General features: G+C 37.8%; 1 protein-coding gene across 1 annotated transcript in view; it reads right to left on the bottom strand.

The window, feature by feature from the left end:
- Positions 1–16,957, bottom strand: part of LOC140159207 (tyrosine-protein kinase CSK-like) — a 32,547-nt gene extending 15,590 nt beyond the window's left edge. Inside the window, exons 1-10 of the mRNA XM_072182599.1 lie at positions 16,907–16,957; positions 10,505–10,603; positions 9,695–9,823; positions 7,845–7,945; positions 6,514–6,733; positions 5,041–5,143; positions 3,848–3,913; positions 3,378–3,480; positions 1,892–1,976; positions 842–915 (exon numbers count right to left, since the gene is read on the bottom strand). Coding sequence (XP_072038700.1) covers positions 842–915; positions 1,892–1,976; positions 3,378–3,480; positions 3,848–3,913; positions 5,041–5,143; positions 6,514–6,733; positions 7,845–7,945; positions 9,695–9,823; positions 10,505–10,516 — 893 coding nt within the window. The 5' untranslated portion in view covers positions 10,517–10,603; positions 16,907–16,957. The remainder of the gene's footprint in view (positions 1–841; positions 916–1,891; positions 1,977–3,377; positions 3,481–3,847; positions 3,914–5,040; positions 5,144–6,513; positions 6,734–7,844; positions 7,946–9,694; positions 9,824–10,504; positions 10,604–16,906) is intronic.
- Between the last annotated feature and the right edge of the window lie 1,359 nt (positions 16,958–18,316).

The following is an 18,316-nucleotide window of genomic DNA, read 5'->3' on the forward strand; positions in this document are numbered from 1 at the left end:
GAAAGATAAAACTAGAAAGGCCGATTAAGCTAATGGAGGTAGGCCATACAGAGACAATGAAAAATCACCAACAGTAAATTCTGTAACCCCATTATTTTTTACACACCAGGCCAGATATGTTGAAAATCAAAAAGTGGCGCCTAACCGTGAAATGGGCCACAAGCTAAACCATTGGGGTTTGATAATGAACCCACAAACTAACCTTCAAATTAATTAAATACAGTACACATTTGATTATTGATTCACAGTAATGGTTTTAAACCTGCAGTGCTGGTTAGGCCTGATCACACAGTATTGAACTGCGCGTACCAGGGATCACTGCAGCTGCAAAATTCACTTCAGTGTTCCGTGAGTATGGAAAGCACCATATGGCCGAGTGGTTTTGTCGTCTTTGTCTATCATGCCGCTCACCGCCTGGATCCAACCATATCAAATGTGGCAATTGTGACTCTGGCTGACTTTGTCTGGTTTTGGTCGCCTCTTCTGCAAATTTAGTATCCTCTCATGCATACAATGGGCTATTCTATTTAAAATCCACACTACCCCTGTGGATGATTTAGCTCAAGTCTGCCACAGAGGGAGTATCAATTTTGAATAGAAAAGACAATTGGGTAACTTCCATTTGAAATACTCACTCCTGTTGTGGGAGATATAGGTAAAGCCATAATACAGGGGGAGTATGGGTTTCAAAATGATTAACTCTGACCAATTACATTTGAAAAACATACTCCATCCCGTGGAAGATATTTCTACAATCTTCCACAGGGGGAGTGTGGATTTCAACTGGAATAACCCAATTTACTCTACTTTGTCCCAAGATACAAACACGGCTATAACTTACCATGCAAAGTTGAGTAAATGTTTCTTTGTGATCACGTTTCTCCCTCTTGACCTGAGGTAATCTACCAGATTGCCCTGTCAATCAATCAATCAATCATTCAGTCAATCAATCAACAAATTATTCAAACAATCAATGACATGCATGAATATACACAATCATTTACAAGAAAGACAACATGGTTTACGCACAAATGCCCTGTTATAATAATTATTAAACAAGACAGTTTCTGAAAAGTTGAGTATGTTCAAAATTTTGGACTTCTTAAATGGAATTACTGTATAATTATTTGACGAGCACATTTTGACATCATGCATAATTATGTAGTACATCACTGCTTTCATAACCTTGAAAAAGTAAATTTATGGTTCACTGATTATCAATGTATTGTCATGGGCAACGATGAGGTTCTAAAATAATTTGTGTGCGGGGTGTATAATGTGTGGGTGGTGTGAGTGTGTATGTTTGAAGGGTGTGTGATTAGGAGTTCATTAATAAAATTGATAGCATTGTATTAATGACATTACAATACAAAAACACAACCACTCAATAATTACAAAACTATATCAAAACCAGTGGATATTACACTAGACCAGGGGTCCGCAAATTGTGGCGCGCCGTGGCTTCCCGAGTGGCGCGCGGCGCCGCTTAGATTTTTTTTTAAATAAAAAAATAAAAATTAATTAATAAATTCCCATGTTCTCCTTGTAAAGACAGGCTAAAATAGTACAAATTATTGCACCAAATGGCGTCATTTGCACCTCAAATTTCAAAAAATCGATAGCTTCACAGGGGGGACACCCCCCCTGACTCCCCCGGCGGTGCTAAAGCACCGCGATAGCTGCTTCGCATCCATTGAGTGCTGCTTTGCAGTTTTCTTTTATTTCATGCAGCGCTTCAACAAATCTATTTGAGGAAGCCTGCACTAGACGATGAAAACATAAGAACTTATAATATGCTCCGATAACTTAAAATCCTTGATTGATGAACAAAATCACAAGGATAAAAAAGTAACGTTTGAAAAAGAATAACACAAGTTTATGCTGGACTTACCTTGGACATATATTCCAGTAATATATACAAAGGATTACCAAGAGCCACACCCAGTAACGACACGAGGTTGGGATGTCTTAGCGTTCTAGATATGTAAACACAAGAAAAACAACCAGAAATGTATAAACTTTGGAAATCTGGAACGTTTCTAATTAGCCTCCTATGCAGTCACTGCAAAATGGTGATTATCATCCCCCATGTTTATGAAACCCAAAGTGGGCAAATGCCTATGTAAACAATGCTGTTATGATATAATGATAGATCGAAGTAAGAACTACACACTGGGCTTCAGAGAAGAACAGCAGTCCCTTGCTCAGATTGACGCGGGCGCCCAGTTAATGAGCGACATACGCAGAGCTTTCTGTTCCCTTCAAGGGGCTCCAATCTGCGCCGACCAACGTTTTGATGCATAATTGGCCAATCAGATTATCGGTCTGTTGCTATGATTGTCAGACGATTGATTCAGCCAATCAGAACCCCACTTCCATGTTTACGCTCTGCACGCTCTCAAAATGTAAACAACTGCTGTTCTTCTCTGACAAAAACTGTAGCAAGAACTGCAAATCAAAATTAATGCTACAACTAAATGAAAACATGCTAAATCAGTTTCAGCTGATCAGCAGGCCACCAAGTGATCGAGCAAAGGATAAAACAGGATAGTATGTTACACAAAGTTATACTTGTTGTATACATGTCCCCCCCCCCCCATCTGGATGTTATGTCACATTTGTTCTGTTTTCACCTTTAAAAACCTATAGCAATCAATACTCGTAGATGATTTTCCCGTGATTGAATGTGCAATTCCAGTTAATATTCATATACCCCCTGTGGAAGACATGACCTTAAATCTCTCACACACAGGGTGTAGATTTCAACTTGAGTCGGGTAATCGTATTTACATTTCACACTCCCTGTGTGGGAGATTAAGGTCATGTCTTGCATAGGGGGTGTGTGGATTTCAAATAGAATAGCCCACTTGTTAACCATTTGTAAAGCTTAGAAGAGTATTTATTGAAACGGTTTAAACACACCTTACACCTGTTTAAACAGGTGTAAGGTAAGGGTTAAGAACAGGCTACTAATCTGGTTCAATGTGGTAGTAGATTAAATTTAGAAAAATCAAAACCTTTGTAAGTGATGCTATTATCAAACATGTAAAAGGGTCAAATATTTCTTTGGAAACCATACCACTTTAGCATAAAATCATGGTGAAATTGTTTCACATGTTATTTCAAGTGTTAAGAAGATAAAGTCCACCTATACTTTGCAGTATTAAAAAAAATATTACGAAAAATCTATATATTTAATTTCTCAAATAAGTAGGCTTTCTCGATAGGGATTCATTGGGGGGAAGGTCCTGATGAAGTCAGGGACACGTCTGACAAAAGCTTGACCATTCACACAGGGACCGGCTGCACCAGTACTGTGATATCCAATTGTGTACTCGTAGAAATACTACAACTTCTTTCATATCTCATTAACTTACGTCATAACAGAAGCTTCTGCCAAGAACATTTGAGCTGCTTTTTCATTGTCTTTGAGTTGTTTGATGGCTACCTTCCTCCCCATGTAAGTACCTTCCAATACATCTAGAATATACAACAAAAATTAAGAAATATTCTATTTAGCACATTTGTCGACATGAATTGTGAGACAGGATTGAGATCTTTTAAGTTGTTAGATATAATGAAAGTCAGTGATAAATAAACTAGTTTGTGTCTGACATCACTATGGCACACAACCAAAGTAGTGTGAGAATAGTTTCATGAGTCCAACATGATACAAGCGGTAAGTTGTTCAGTGATCACTAGAAGCATAACACAAATACATGCGCAGTGTAGACGACTGAAGGATTTAGTCTAGATTATAGGTTAGGGTTAGGGTGAAGAGTAAGGTTTAGGGTTTATAATGAAGTTAATGCCTATCGGGTTTTCAGAATAATGACCCAAAACCTACCTCCAAAATTCCCTCTTCCTATGAGAGCACCAACTGTAAAGTCTTTTCTATTGATGGCCCAGCCAGCTGAAGGAAAGACAAGACAAAACATGCATTGACTTCTTTATCATCAACATTCCTATGGAAAGAAGCACCAGTTTTGTGATGTTGTTGTAACTGATGAATACACAGTTTATCCCAACTAATGTTACAATCCAAAGATAAATATCAAAAGAAACATGATTAATTCTTCTACCTTCACAATGGCTTTCATTTAAGAAATAAAGGGTGCAGCATCATCCTTTACACCCAAATAATGTGTCCGAGGCAGTAAAAACGTAAATAATGGGTGAGGCGCAGTTTAAACGTTTTTACTGGCGAGGACACATTATTTGCGTGTAAAGGGAAGGATAATGCTGCACCCTTTATTTCTATTCTATTACCAGAAAATATTGCGATATAAAGAGAAAATATCATTTTTTGGCACAAATATTTTAAGTTGTTTACTTCAAGGTGGAGCGCGTACACGTAAGTGACAGCGCGTGTCACGGAAATATTGCATGCGTAAGCAAGCGTAATACTGTGTGTAGAATGTGTTACGGCGCTTGACCCATTATTGCAGAATTGCACAGTGCACGATTTTGAATAATGGGTCGTAAGAGTAATAGAATAGGGTATAATGGGTTCCTTTTGTTTACAAAACTCAAAAATCAGATACAACAAAATTATTCTACACAATGGCTTTTAGTATCAACATCTGATTTAAGCATTCACATCCAAAGATATAGTGGCATACATTAAGTAAAGAAAATCAGTTGGTCTCCTTTTCCAAACATAGCGTAATGTGATCAATACCTCTTGAATTCCCTGTGGCTAAATTGGACCAGATCGATCGTGTTTTTCATGTTACACACCGGAACTCTTATGCTGCACGTGATGCTAAAGAGGTACACAAGCATTCGGAAAATTATTTCATGCTTCAGGACTAATAGGAATGAATCAAGTTAAAAAGGTCTATTGTAAAGATATGTTTTTTATATTTTGTCCAAAGACCAAAATGCATATAATTATCTATTTTACAATTTATAGGTGTCAATAAGGACACCGATCGCTAGCTATCATTGCTAATATCCCAACTAAAGATCAAAATTATGATTTTGTATTCAGATCCAACCTTTACGCAATGAAAATGCATACACACTGATATGACTTACACTTAACAAATGAGTCAGAGTCAACAGAGAAGTTAAGAGTGCCTTTCTTAGGCAACGGTTGCACCAGTCTTGAACACAGCCCATCAGCGTCAGTTTCATAATGCTACAAAGAAAACAATTGTTTTGTTCATATCAAAAATTATTTTTTTGTGTATATGAAAGGAAACAAATTCAGATTTCAATGTTGTGAAGCTTTGAAATAACATTCAATCGTTGCAAGCAAATTAAACACATTCTCGGCTATATGTTGTGTGCACAATTTGCCATCAATGCAAAATGCACTTGTGAGTTATCTGGAAAAAGGTGTTTCTGTTTTTAACCAAATTGCACATAGGCAAATCATCAACTATGTGCACATGGGACATACAGCAAAATCTTCAGTCAAGTAGCCATTATTCCCATCATTTTCATTTGTTACAAAAAGTTGCTCCCTGGTCCCCAATTTCGACCCTCATGTTCACAGCGTTAGTATAATCACAATCAACTCTTGGAAACCTATTCTGCAAGAATTATTAAGAGAATCAATCACTGGCATAGACTTGTTTTTTGACATCTGTGGAGATGGAAGTTAGGGCAGTTGTATACATAAGATTTCATAAGTCCAGTGGCGTGCCGTGGCCGCCCCAACCCGGGGGCTGAAGAAGAAACAATTTTGCCGCCCCTTCCTTAAAGGGGGATCCAGTTGACCAGGCAAACTTTCAAGGACAACCCAATTAAGTAGGCTTAAAATATAATCAAGTCAATGTTCACCTCTATACCACCAAACTTTGTACAGCTCCCAACTTAATGTGTTTTCCAGATATTTATAGCGGCCTTTAACAGCCCGAAAAGGTTGACCCAATTTTTTTCACAGTCGTTTGAAAAAGTGAAGAGCAAAAAAAAAAGAAAAAAGGATTTTAGGCGCTAGCGTCCAAAAAGCAACCTTTTTTCACAAATTTTTATGCATTTTCAATTTTGGCACCCTTTTTCTTTGCTAATTAGTTTTTTGTCCCCATTCGCTTTTCCTGCCCTTGTTTTTGCCGCCCCTTCTTCTTCCGCCACCCCTTCGTTTTTTGCCACCCCCTACTTTGACCACGGGGGACTGGCGCCCCCAAAGCCCCCCCCCAAATACGCGCATGATGTCTATATAATCAATCCCCTGAATCTTGTAGAACTTAATCTGTCTCAATCCCAACTGAATGATTCTCACTAATATTTAAACCCTGATCACTGGATTATGGGTTCAATTCCCGCTGAGTCCTGATTTTTTTGCTCTCAAAATTTTCATATGTCAGTTTGCCCAAGCCCCAAACACACATTGTTTAAATCATAATTTATCGGGCTTGCATCGTTTATTTCCAATCCTTGCATATATTAATTTGTGTCTTACATTGTCTTACGGCCTGCTAAAGTGAAGCATAGGCTGCCTCCTTCTTCATTATTCAATATTTATTGAGTAAGAAATGAACAAGAATGAAAAAAACAAACACTTACTTCAACTAATTTGGTTAGATTTTCAAAGTAGACCTCTTCGTCTATCGTGAGTTTATTATCCTTGTATATGACTCTGTAGTGTTCCACCTTGTCCTGGAAGACAACGCACAGCGTGTAGTCCCCGGGGAAGTTGGTGCTTTCTCTCACCAGGAACAGACCATCTGTCCTGGGTATTAGGAGTTCTTCTGCTTCATCTCTTGTGATTTTGCCATGAAACCATCTGAGGAAAACAATTGAAAGTAGTCAAGTTAGCTCAATCAATAAGGCGTTCGACTATGGTGAGAGAGGTTGCAGGTTCGAACCTTCGTGGTGGTTTTAGTATGCTCTCATGCTATAATTGAGCTTGAAATTCCCCTGGACAAGGAACTTACTGCTAATTGTCTCGTTGTACCCGTACCAAATCACAGGGAGCTGATTCTGGTTGCGATGGTCAATTGTGGAATGTCTAGGGTGTGCACTCCCAAGTCCCTGAGGTTAATGGTTTATGGAATTATATGGGGCCATAGTTGTCAGGACAACCAGTGAAGTCTGCCGAAGCTTGTGGATCACTGTCTAGGCATTGTGCCAGTGCATGACACACTATAAATCACTGCCCCTTTTTGGGTTTTTTTTTATTTGGTAACTGTATACTAGACCTTTCTCCCTGATGTTTTAAATCCAGGGTTTACAAATTACAATCCAGTTAAAATCTATGGAAGACATGATCCTATTTTTCCACACAGGGAATGTGAATTTCAAATGGGATTACCTGACCTGAATGGGTGATTCCATTTGAAATCTACTCTCCCTTTCATATATGTCGCTAATTTTGATTTTGAGGCATTGGTAAAAACAAGTGATACATTCTTATGTTTTACTTTGTTCTTAAGGGGTACTACACCCTGTAAAATTTTGTTTGCCTATTTTTGCATTTTTTCTCAAAAATTATAGCGCATTGGTGACAAGTAAGATATGTATATTATAGGGGCAAGGACTACAACTACTGCACTGGAAATTTTATTTCAGTACAGACACCAGTTGTGGAGTTACAGCCAAAAGTGAGGGAAAACCAATATTTGATCAATAAATCAATAACTACTTGCCTTGAGTTGCTGAATTTTCGTGCAGTAGTTGTAGTCCTTGCCCTATAATATACATATCTTACTTGTATCAAATGCACTATATTTTTTGAGAAAAATGCAAAAATAGGCACCAGATTGGCCAGGGGTGTAGTACCCCCTTGATGTTGGAGAATTACTCATAACTTGTCGAAAATGGACTTATTCCTTTTGATTGTATCACATCGATGGATACAAATTAACATTACAGTTATCAAACGCTGATTGACTTACGGCATTGTTTGTAATTTAACTCCTTCTCGTTTGTGGACATAGTTAACTGGAATCATTCCCGTTTCACCGGCTTCGTTTCTAGCACTATACCAATTGGGATCCTGAGAGAAAATCAATTACAACATAGAAATCAATGAATTTCAAGTGGTTTCATCTGGTTCCTGGGAAGCAGGGTTGTAGCTACGCCGGGCGCTGCCGGCACCCAAAAAAAATTAAAATTTAAAATTTAAAAAAAAATTGTTCAATTTTTTTTTCAATAAATGATTTTTTCATCATAAGAAGAGCAAAAAAAAGGTTTTTTAGGGGGGTGATACCCCTTAAGCGGGCCCCTGGACCCCCGGCCGTAAGCGCTAGAGCTACACGAGCTATGCGCATTCTGTTTCGCAATAATTTGCCACCTGGCATAGAAATTGGCATAGCTACAACCCTGCTGGGAATACCAACAATAAATTAAGTCCCAGTTAACAGGGTCTTAGCTAGGATTTGGCAAGTGCTTGTCACTTTCCCCAAAACTGCCTGTCTAAAATTCGATCCTGAAAACATAACCCAGACCTCTGCCCTCTTATGGGGGTTCGGTCGGTTGAAATAGGCTATATAGCCTTAATTTATTAGTCTGGTCTTGTTTTGAGTTCACAGAACTTTATTCAAGCATTACTTTTAGAATATAGCATAATGCCTGTCAAAAATTTGATCCTGAAAACATAACCCAGACCTCTGCCCTCTTATGGGAGTTCAATCAGTTCAAATAGGCTATATATATAGTCTTGATTTATTAGTCTGGTCTTGTTTTGAGTTCACAGAACTTATTCAAGCATTACTTTTAGAATATAGCATAATGCCTATCTAAAATTTGATCCTGAAAACATAACCCAGACCTCTGCCCTCTTATGGGGGTTCACGTTCAGTCAGTTCAAATAGGCTATATAGCCTTTATTTATTAGTCTGGTCTTGTTTTGAGTTCACAGAACTTATTCAAGCATTACTTTTAGAATATAGCATAATCCCTGTCTAAAATTTGATCCTGAAAACATAACCCAGACCTCTGCACTCTTATTGGGGTTCAGTCAGTTCAAATAGGCTATATAGCCTTGATTTATTAGTCTGGTCTTGTTTTGAGTTCACAGAACTTATTATCATTGCTTTTAGAATTTAGCATAATGACATTTTGCCTGTCCCAGGAGCAAACTGCCTATCTAAAATGACAGGTGGACAGGTGGCTGGACCAGTATGTTGCAATAAACAAATGAACACAAAGACTACTCATTATTGAATAATCATGGAAAACACTAATCACTCATGAAGAAGATTTGGCTGTGCGTTGGGCTATTCCCATAAAAATCCACACTACCCCTGTGGAAGATTTTGGAAATATCTTCCACTGGGGAAGTACGTTTTCCAAATGTAATTGGTCAGGGTTAATCATTTTGAAACCCATACTCCTCCTGTATTATGGCTCTGCCTATATCTTCCACAGCTGGAGTGAGTATTTCAAATTGAAGTTACCCAACTCTCTATTCTATTTGAAACTCATACTCCCTCAGTCTGTGGAAGACTTTAGCTAAATCTTCCACAGGGGTAAGGTGGTTAGCCCATTCTGCCGCCTCCTGCACTGATCAGACAGAACAATGGAATATTTGGCAAAGTATTCTGCTCTCTACCTTCTCCCCTACCCATAAAACTGCCCCCCCCCACCCAAGTTACTTTGGTAGTAGCTTGTTAAATGAATACATGTATATTGTATAAGCTCTCCTTTCTTGAAGGGTAGATTATCTAGTGTGGTTCCTTGTAATTAATATTTGACAATGTATTCTGCCCCTCCCCTTTGCCTTACTTCCCCTACCACTGCTTACTTTAGATGCTTGTACAATGACTATAAGTTCTCCCTTCTTGAATGGTAAATCATCTAATGTGGTTCCTTGGAATTCATATTTAGCGATGCATTCTGTCCCAGGTTCCCACTTCTCCACAGGCTTCTTTTTCTGAAAATCAAACAAATAAAATCCAAGGAAGGTTTAATCTTGCCCAAAAGTTTTTAAAATGAATTTGGTCAATTTTTTTGGCATATTTATAATGCACATGTATACATATGTCACAATTTACACTTGCCATATTTCCTCTTTTAAATGCCCGGGTGCGTCGCATCTTCCAATAAGGGGGCGGCGTATATCATTTTTACAACAACAATCCCGAAAAAAATGTTAGGTAAGCTTAAAAATGAAAAACCATGAATTTAGGATCAATGACGTCCAGTTCAAGTTCCGGGTTTACGCTGCCATTTTCGCCAATTACCGATTGTGTGTGGACCGTGGTAAGCTTACTTACGTAAGATAGCATGGAAATATCAGCATTTTTTTAACACCTCTACTTATTTTACAAGTTGACCTCAAATGACCTTTGACCTCCGTATGGGACCTTTGATACCACTTATACATAAATGTACCCATAGTGCAGCTATGACCCAAGTTTAATTGGTTGCAATAGCATTTGAACTGTTCACCTGAGAGCATTTAATCAAAACTTTAACCAAAACTTTACGTGTCACATACAGCTGGACACAAATGTATACATACAGCCAGCCATACAGAAAAGTGATTATATTTATAACACTGTCCTGCCGTATCAGGCAAGACAAAAATACTACAGTTAAGTTCTATACTCACATTAGCAGCCATAGTGCTGTTTTTCTATATTAGCTGATGCTCCCTCCCCAAGACAATGCTTGGTCTGTTTCTAAGTGGACACACATTCAAACACAGCACCTATCAATAACCAAAAAACAAACAAAAAAACAAGAATTAGTATAATTACATTTCATCTATATGCATAAAAAATACTGGTGTTAAATGTCACAAATTAAGACATTTGCTAAAAACACATGTCCGAACTTGAGTGATCCTAAAGCTGAACCCTGGCCTGTGCACTTCACATCTTATCATCTTAAATGTACTTTTACCTTATTAAATGGGTCAAACAATGCACACAAATACAATTTACAGTATAACAGCTTACTTAATGCTCTGTGTGCTAGCCATAGGCTTCAAGTTTTGAGATATTCTAAATATCAAGAACTATCTCAAGAACCACTGAACCAATACTCGGCTTGTTTGTACTCATTTTAATGCATTTTTCATGCTGATTCCAAATGTGGTCATGAAAGTGTCCAATTCTGAACTTTTTGAATTTTTAAAGAAATTTTGAAACTTGTCGTCTGCAGTCGACACCCGCGTGGAGAAGGGTTAAATATAAGTCATAAGGAGATAACACCATATAGGATTAATTTCTGATAAATAAAGAAACACTATCACTCATGTAATTTAAATCCAGAATGACTAAGCTATTTATGTCCCCCACCATGACAACGACAAGGTTTTACATGTGAGACAACTGGTTTTAAACTACAATGGGTATGGCTAATTATGAATCATTAGGCACACAGTGTTGCCAATTAATCCACAGAATTGGGCTCCTTGAATATTTCTTACAGAATAGATGCCCTATGGCAAGTGGATGGCAAGAGCCATATTTGTTTAGTTAGAAGTCATTTGATAATAAAAAAAAACTTCAGTGTACTCTTATTAGGCTAAAAAAAAATATGTTTGGTTGCCCTCAACCGACAAAATTAGAAATCTTGGGTCAGGTTTTTTTTAATATTTATTTTTCAATCACTTTTTTAGAAGAAACCTTAAATTTGGACAAAATCAAGGACTTTTATATTTGTTATTCACTCATTTTATTTATTAAATGCATATTTGATTGAAAACAAGAAGTATTTCCATTTAAATCCAGTCCAAAAACACACAATTTTTTTAACCATAAAATGATCAAGCATTAGTCAATACTAGCCTTTTCAAAATGGAGGAAAAATCAAAGAAAAGTCCATGAAAAAAAAAAAAAAAAAAAAAAAAGGATCGACCTACCAACCCTCCAAATTTTTGTCTTGGAAGGGCAACCAAACAATTTTTTTTTTTTTTTACTACATATGATCTTATAGGAAATATTTGCACAGATCTTGTGGTTCTTGAGTTAATGCCAATAATATATATATAAAAACAAAATTTTGGGCATTTTTCCACCTCCTGGGGAAAACCATGCAAAAATTGCAATGGAGAAGAAATCTTGGGATCTCCTTTAGAGAACCCATACCATTCCTCTTGTGTGTAAGCTTTATTTGTCTTAATATTGAGTGAAAACACTGCTTGGTCATGCTCCCCTCCGATACATACTCTAATACATTCATATAGGGTATAATCTTCTTCCACGGTAAACCAAACAGCTTCCGTGGTAAACATTATAGCGCCATCACTTGATGAAAGTATGTTATTAGTAGGCGTGAGTTAAAAGCTATCTGGGCTAGAACTATTGCGACTGTAGGGGTGAGCTTGCCTACAGGTAAAAAAAAATACTCATGGTGGTTATATTTACACGTCTAGTTTAGGGCAACGGGGGTGGAAAGGACGGTAGGCCTACTACGGAGATGTGCGACAGATTCGGGGTGCATTTTGGTTTATTGATGGCCCTCAATTTCATGAAAATTTGGTTTAAGAAAGATTGTTTTTATTTATTTAAAAAAAAATAATTTGTTTCCCAAATTTTTATCGGAAAGTGTGCCATTTTTTTTATTGTTACCATGGCGTGCGATAATAAAGCCTATTAATATACTTTTTAAATGCTATTTTATTATTTTGTTATTAATTGAAAATCTAAAATAGTATAAAATCGTAGGCCCTGATGCCTTAAATTAAAGTTTAAAACGTTCTTCCAATATTAATAACTATTATTAAATAATTTCTAACATCTCGGACAACACGCCCCCCTCCCCCAATACACACACCCCCACACCCCTACACCAACAACCACATGCCAAGTCTACCTTGCACATCGTGCACGCGCGCATGCACCATCCAGCATTGTCCCGCTAAAATACACTACCCTATTACGAGCAATGGAATAGCCCGTCAATCATGCACAGTGGTTGCTCCTGGAAGGAAGATTATACCTGATGTGACGCGGTTGCTCATGGAAGACAAGAAGGATTATACCCCTTTTCAATACATTTGGGTTAGTTTGAAAATTAGTTGAGCTGCTGCAAGTGTTAAAAGAATAATGGCATGGTGATGATATTTCGATTGCGACATTTTCAATCTCTGTTTTGATTTTCTGATCAAGGAATTTAATTTGAACCTTTGTTCTTCTTCTTGTTTTGTGCAGTACACCTTAAAATTGTGCTACATGAGAGTAAAGCCCTTGCACTGAGAACATTTGGCACTGGCAACACATACCACATACATATAAAGTTACATATTACACGTAGAAGAACACGTAGGCGAACCTCTGCTTTGTGTGCATGCGACAACTCAAGCACACCCTTGGGTTGGATTAGAACAAAGGGTACCTCTCGCTCGTGTACGCGCTTTCACATGACTTTCGTTTCATCACTTATTGAAAGTAGCCTGCCTATTATAGCGTTAATACACTGTCAGGTCAGTTACCGATTTAATGGCGGAAGCCCTTTGTCTCGAACAAAAGGTACCTCTCGATGAATAGCGTTTCGGAAACTCAAATAGGCACAAAGGAACAATAGGTGTTACGTAATCTATTTCCTCTCCTTTCTATATATAACCTCCTTGGTGACACCATCTAATGATCTGAGGGTTAGCATATCTATAGACTGAATTTTTATTGAATAAAATTGAATCCCATGCACATCAATTCAAAGTTAAGATCCTAGTATTTAAGATCCACTGCTCGAGACTGCAACTGAGACTAGCATCACTACCGGAAGTGACATAACTTCCTGCCAGTCAGCTGTTGGATCACAATAACACCAGCTTTGAGAAAATCCTTAATTCTAGCGCAAGTGTCAACAAATAAAATTGTTTATAAATTGCTTTTAAAGTGAAGGATAAGTCATTCAAATCATCATTTGGTATTTTTGGAATGAAAAATTTGGCATAAAACGAAGAATACAGCAGTATTGACGAAGTTGAAGCCCCATTCAAATACATGTAGCTAATTTATATACTGTCAGTATAAAATTACATATTCATGTAAATGCCTTCATTTTGTCTCTAATACACGGTTTTCGGCTGAACCACTAGCAGGCTATGTTTGCACATCTATGAAAATGACAAAGGTACCAAAATCTGAAATTTGATGATCTTTACGATCGTCTATATGAGCAAATCACTGAATGGGCCTTTAAGTGCTCCAAGTAAAAATATGGAAAACATCAAGTAAATACTACTTGTAACCATGGTGGTGACAGAAAATACACGTGTTTGTGATCGACTGGTATAAAGAACATTTGTGTTGTGTACATAAACCAGACACACATTCCATTTGGACGCATTAGAAATGGCTGTTTCAAGCAGGGCGGGTAGGTACTTTGGTGTTGCAATCTCACATGCTCTCCATGGATTGACATCAACAGGCAGTACCCACTCTGAGATTAATTTAAACAGCATGTCAGAACATTATGTTGCCCCCCAATATCTTGAATATAATCAATGCAAAGAATACTTTGATCAATGGAAGCCTAGTCCCACAATCATGTTGTGCCTGATTCTGTGTCATAAACTGGCAGTGGCGTGTCCAGGGGGGGTGGGCTTTGGGGGATGAAGCCCCCCACACTTTGTTAAAAATCATGTAAAATCAGCCGTTTTTTTGGTGATTTTAGCCATTAAGCCCCCCCCCTAACTCTGAAAGCCTCTCTGAGCCCCATGCAGAGAACAGATCCTGGACACGCCGGTGACTGGTCAATGTACTGTAAAGCATATTTTCGCAGCATTAAAATTTCGCATTTTGGAGAAAACCATCTTACTGTGACATGAAATTTTAGCTAATTTGTACATTTTTTTAAAGGTCTTATTAGTATTTGATAAGAAAGAAAAATATTTGTGTTTGAAAATTTTGTGAATCAACTGCACTTGTGAAATTTGTGAAATTTTCATGCATGTGAACATTTCATGCTTTGCAGTAATCACATACTGACCTGGACAATATATATGGACATGATTGAATCAGTGCAGTCCAAAACAGGTGGGTGGATCTGAAGGCTTAGTACGGTATCGTAGAAAGTAGGTAATGGTGAATCCACTGAATCATTGCAATTAGTCAATTATTTAGAACAAAAGTTTATCCCGTAATTATCAATTGGAGAAATTGCCGAATAGGGTGCAACTCTAATAGTCTTATTACAAGACTGCCCTACCTAAACCCTAACCAGTATTTGATCAATAAATCAATAACTACTTGCCTTGAGTTGCTTATAATTATAGTTGTAGTCCTTGTCCCTACAACATGCATATCTTAATTGTCACCAATGCGCTATAATTTTTGAGAAAAATGCCCGGGAAAAATGCAAAAATAGGCATAAAATTGGACAGGGGTGTAGTACCTCCTTAACCATATAAAATAAGAAGTTTGTGCCTACTACTAATCATCTTTTTTTATAGATGAAAAGTAAAAATTGGTGAAATTTCGTAAGGGCTATTTATATACTTCTTTGATTTAGAGGCACATTGTATGTTTCCGATTCAACTTTGTAATTTACGACTTAAATCCTAGACATGCACTTGTGCAGGTACATTTGAAAAGTTACCTGCACAGAATCAAACTCACCTGCATATGTGCAGGCATGCAGGTGGTAAATCGAACACTGGTAGCCACACCTAAAAAAAGGGGTGTCATCGGGTATGACTTTAAAAAAAGGGGGTCATCGGGTATATGCGACTTCAAAAAAGGGGGGCCTATTGATAGGCACATACTGTCACTTCCACGGTTGAGTGCCCCCTCGGGGAATGCACACAATCCATAATTATGCAACTTCTGGTTTTATTCTATTTTAATCTTAGTGAACTTGACCTTATGAACTTCAGAAGTGATTCTTCTAATCTGTTCCAATTCCTACAAAAAAATTATCACAAACATTGCCGTAAAATTTACTATCGGAAAATGAATTTCTAAAATAGCGACCGGTGCACAATTTCCTTATGCTGAAAGTGGCTAATGATTATGCATGCTCCAGTAAGGAATGATCACATACCTAGATCAGATATAAATGCTTTCATTGCTTTTTTACAGGGAAAACGGCGATCCTGACTTTTAAACCACCCGATCTCTATAAGGTTAAAATTGCTAATTTATCAAATTAAACTTTCTCAACAAGGTTAAACTTCCAAAATTCATGTTTTTATAGCTATTTTTGACGTAAAAGAGCTTGATGCAAAACCGGTGATACCAGCTCCGAACCATTCGCGTAGCATGAGCGCATGATGTACGCACGTTTTGCCGGTAATTTACGCCAGCGAATCATGCATTTCCAAGCACGTTTGACATCTTTTTACTGCGTGAGCAATTCTGCATTTATTCAAGATGGCGAATTTCTCAAAAAACAGGATCAATTTTTCTGAGAAAAATCCAATATTTCTCACATTTTCTGCAACTTTTCACTCGTCTGCTCATGGAGTCATGTGACAGAAGTGATACTTCTTTTATTAAAAGGTTTTTGGGTTTTTTTCGAGACAAAAACTCCCTAGAAAAATGGCCATTTTCACTTAGTTTTCAAAAAGTTGTTTTGACCTTGTTTTTTACCCAAAAATTCCCCTCATTTATCAAGCCCTGCCCACCTTGCCAAAAAGTGCTTGGCAACTTTTTAACCATGACATGACCATGAATGATGCAAAACTAAAATTTATTACCAAAAAAGAAAACATTTTTTCTGTGCTGATTAAAATCACTGGAACTGAAATGCCCTGTACAAACCAATAGGGATTTTGCAAGGGTGCCCCCCTTTGACAGACGTGAGAAGTGGGCAAATGCAATAGATGGAACAACCCCGGAATGACATCGTACTGAGTCAGTGCCAATGCAGTACTACTAGTACTAGTGTGACATGCATACATACAATCGGCCACTAAAAAACGTTTGAATATTTATATTCCTGTTGCATTCTATGAAATATGCAAGGTTGCAAATTAAAGCCTATATTTACATGAACACAACGACATACGCTTTTTATGTTTTAGAAGACATGCAAGAATAGAAAATAGCTTTAAATTTACCAGGAAATTGAACGAAAGGATCAGCTTTCAGATTGACATCTTTGTACCAAATTAAATACCGTGCTGTTTATGTCCAGCCATCACTATAATAGCGAGTTGAGATAAATAATAACTTTTATACTTATAAGCAACACAAATATTCCGGACAACTTTGCAGCGTGATATTATTTATTTATTATGTATCAACTATTTATTTGGTATTATAAAATCTAGTATTTTTATATCAAAATAATATATTCAACTCCTTAAATATAGCCACTTCTCCATGTATACGTTAGAAGATAATGAATCAGTGCCTAAACAAAGTTAGCCTCAATTTTAGAATGCGTCTTTTGTAAATGCTTTGCATTTGATGGGGATTGTGACTTCCAATTGTATGGATTGATTTTGTTTGGCCTTCGGGAATTAAAGGTGGGTGGTCCGAATATTATAAGGCCAATGAACTTAGGGGCTGATGTGCAATAATTATGTGCCCCCCCACCGGGGTGTAAAATTTCAAACGGCTCACCAAAAATCGCTTGTCCCCCCCCCCCCCTCGGCCCGCTAAAAAATCTTTGCCCTTAAGTTGCACATGCCAATGTTGCGAGCGCAGCGAGCAGTAAAATTTGCATATTGAAGCATTTCCGTTCGATTTCCCTAAGTCCTTTTAGAGCTTAAAAAGGGCACCCCAAGAACGGTGCCAAAATCGCTTGCCCCTCCCCCTTCTCGCCTTGCCCAAAATTGCTTGCCCCCCCCCTTCCGGCTCGTTACTCTCCCCCAGGGCTCATTACACAGCCCCTTAAAAGGCTAGGAGGCTTAAATCTGTGATGCCCATTATTGGGGACCGTTCACAAGCACTTGTTAGGGGTTCTGATGCAAAAAAGGGGGCCCTGAAAATTTTTGACCCTCCTAAGGGGGGGGGGCTGAAAAAATGACCACAAATTTTGAGTTCATATGCTTTTCTATGAAATTTTTTGAGGTCTGAAAAGGGGGGGGCCGAAAAAAATTTTGCGATGAAATTTTTGCATCAGACCCCCCAACAAGTGTTTGTGTACGGTCCCTTATGTTTAAAATATTGGATCCAAAACTCAGGCCTCCAGAAAATTTTCTGTTGTCTGGGAACTTAATGACAAGTGCTGAAAATTTTCTGTGAAATAACTGAAATAGGCCTATGTGCGCGTAGCGGACATCATGAGCGCGAAGCGCGAAATCCTAACGGCCGGGGTCCAGGGCCCGCTTAAGGGCCCTGGAAGCTCTCAGGGTTTAGATGCTCTCTCGTGCAATCTGAGCCTTATTTTGGAACAGTTTTCTATAAAAATTTACATCCTTTTCACAAAAAAACACAACTTAAAATTTCAAAGTATTACTGTCAAAACTCAAAACAATTTTTTATTTATTTTTAACATTTTTTTTAGAAGTATTTTGCAGTTT

The sequence above is a fragment of the Amphiura filiformis genome, chromosome 8, assembly GCF_039555335.1.
Source record: "Amphiura filiformis chromosome 8, Afil_fr2py, whole genome shotgun sequence".
Classification (NCBI taxonomy): domain Eukaryota; kingdom Metazoa; phylum Echinodermata; class Ophiuroidea; order Amphilepidida; family Amphiuridae; genus Amphiura; species Amphiura filiformis.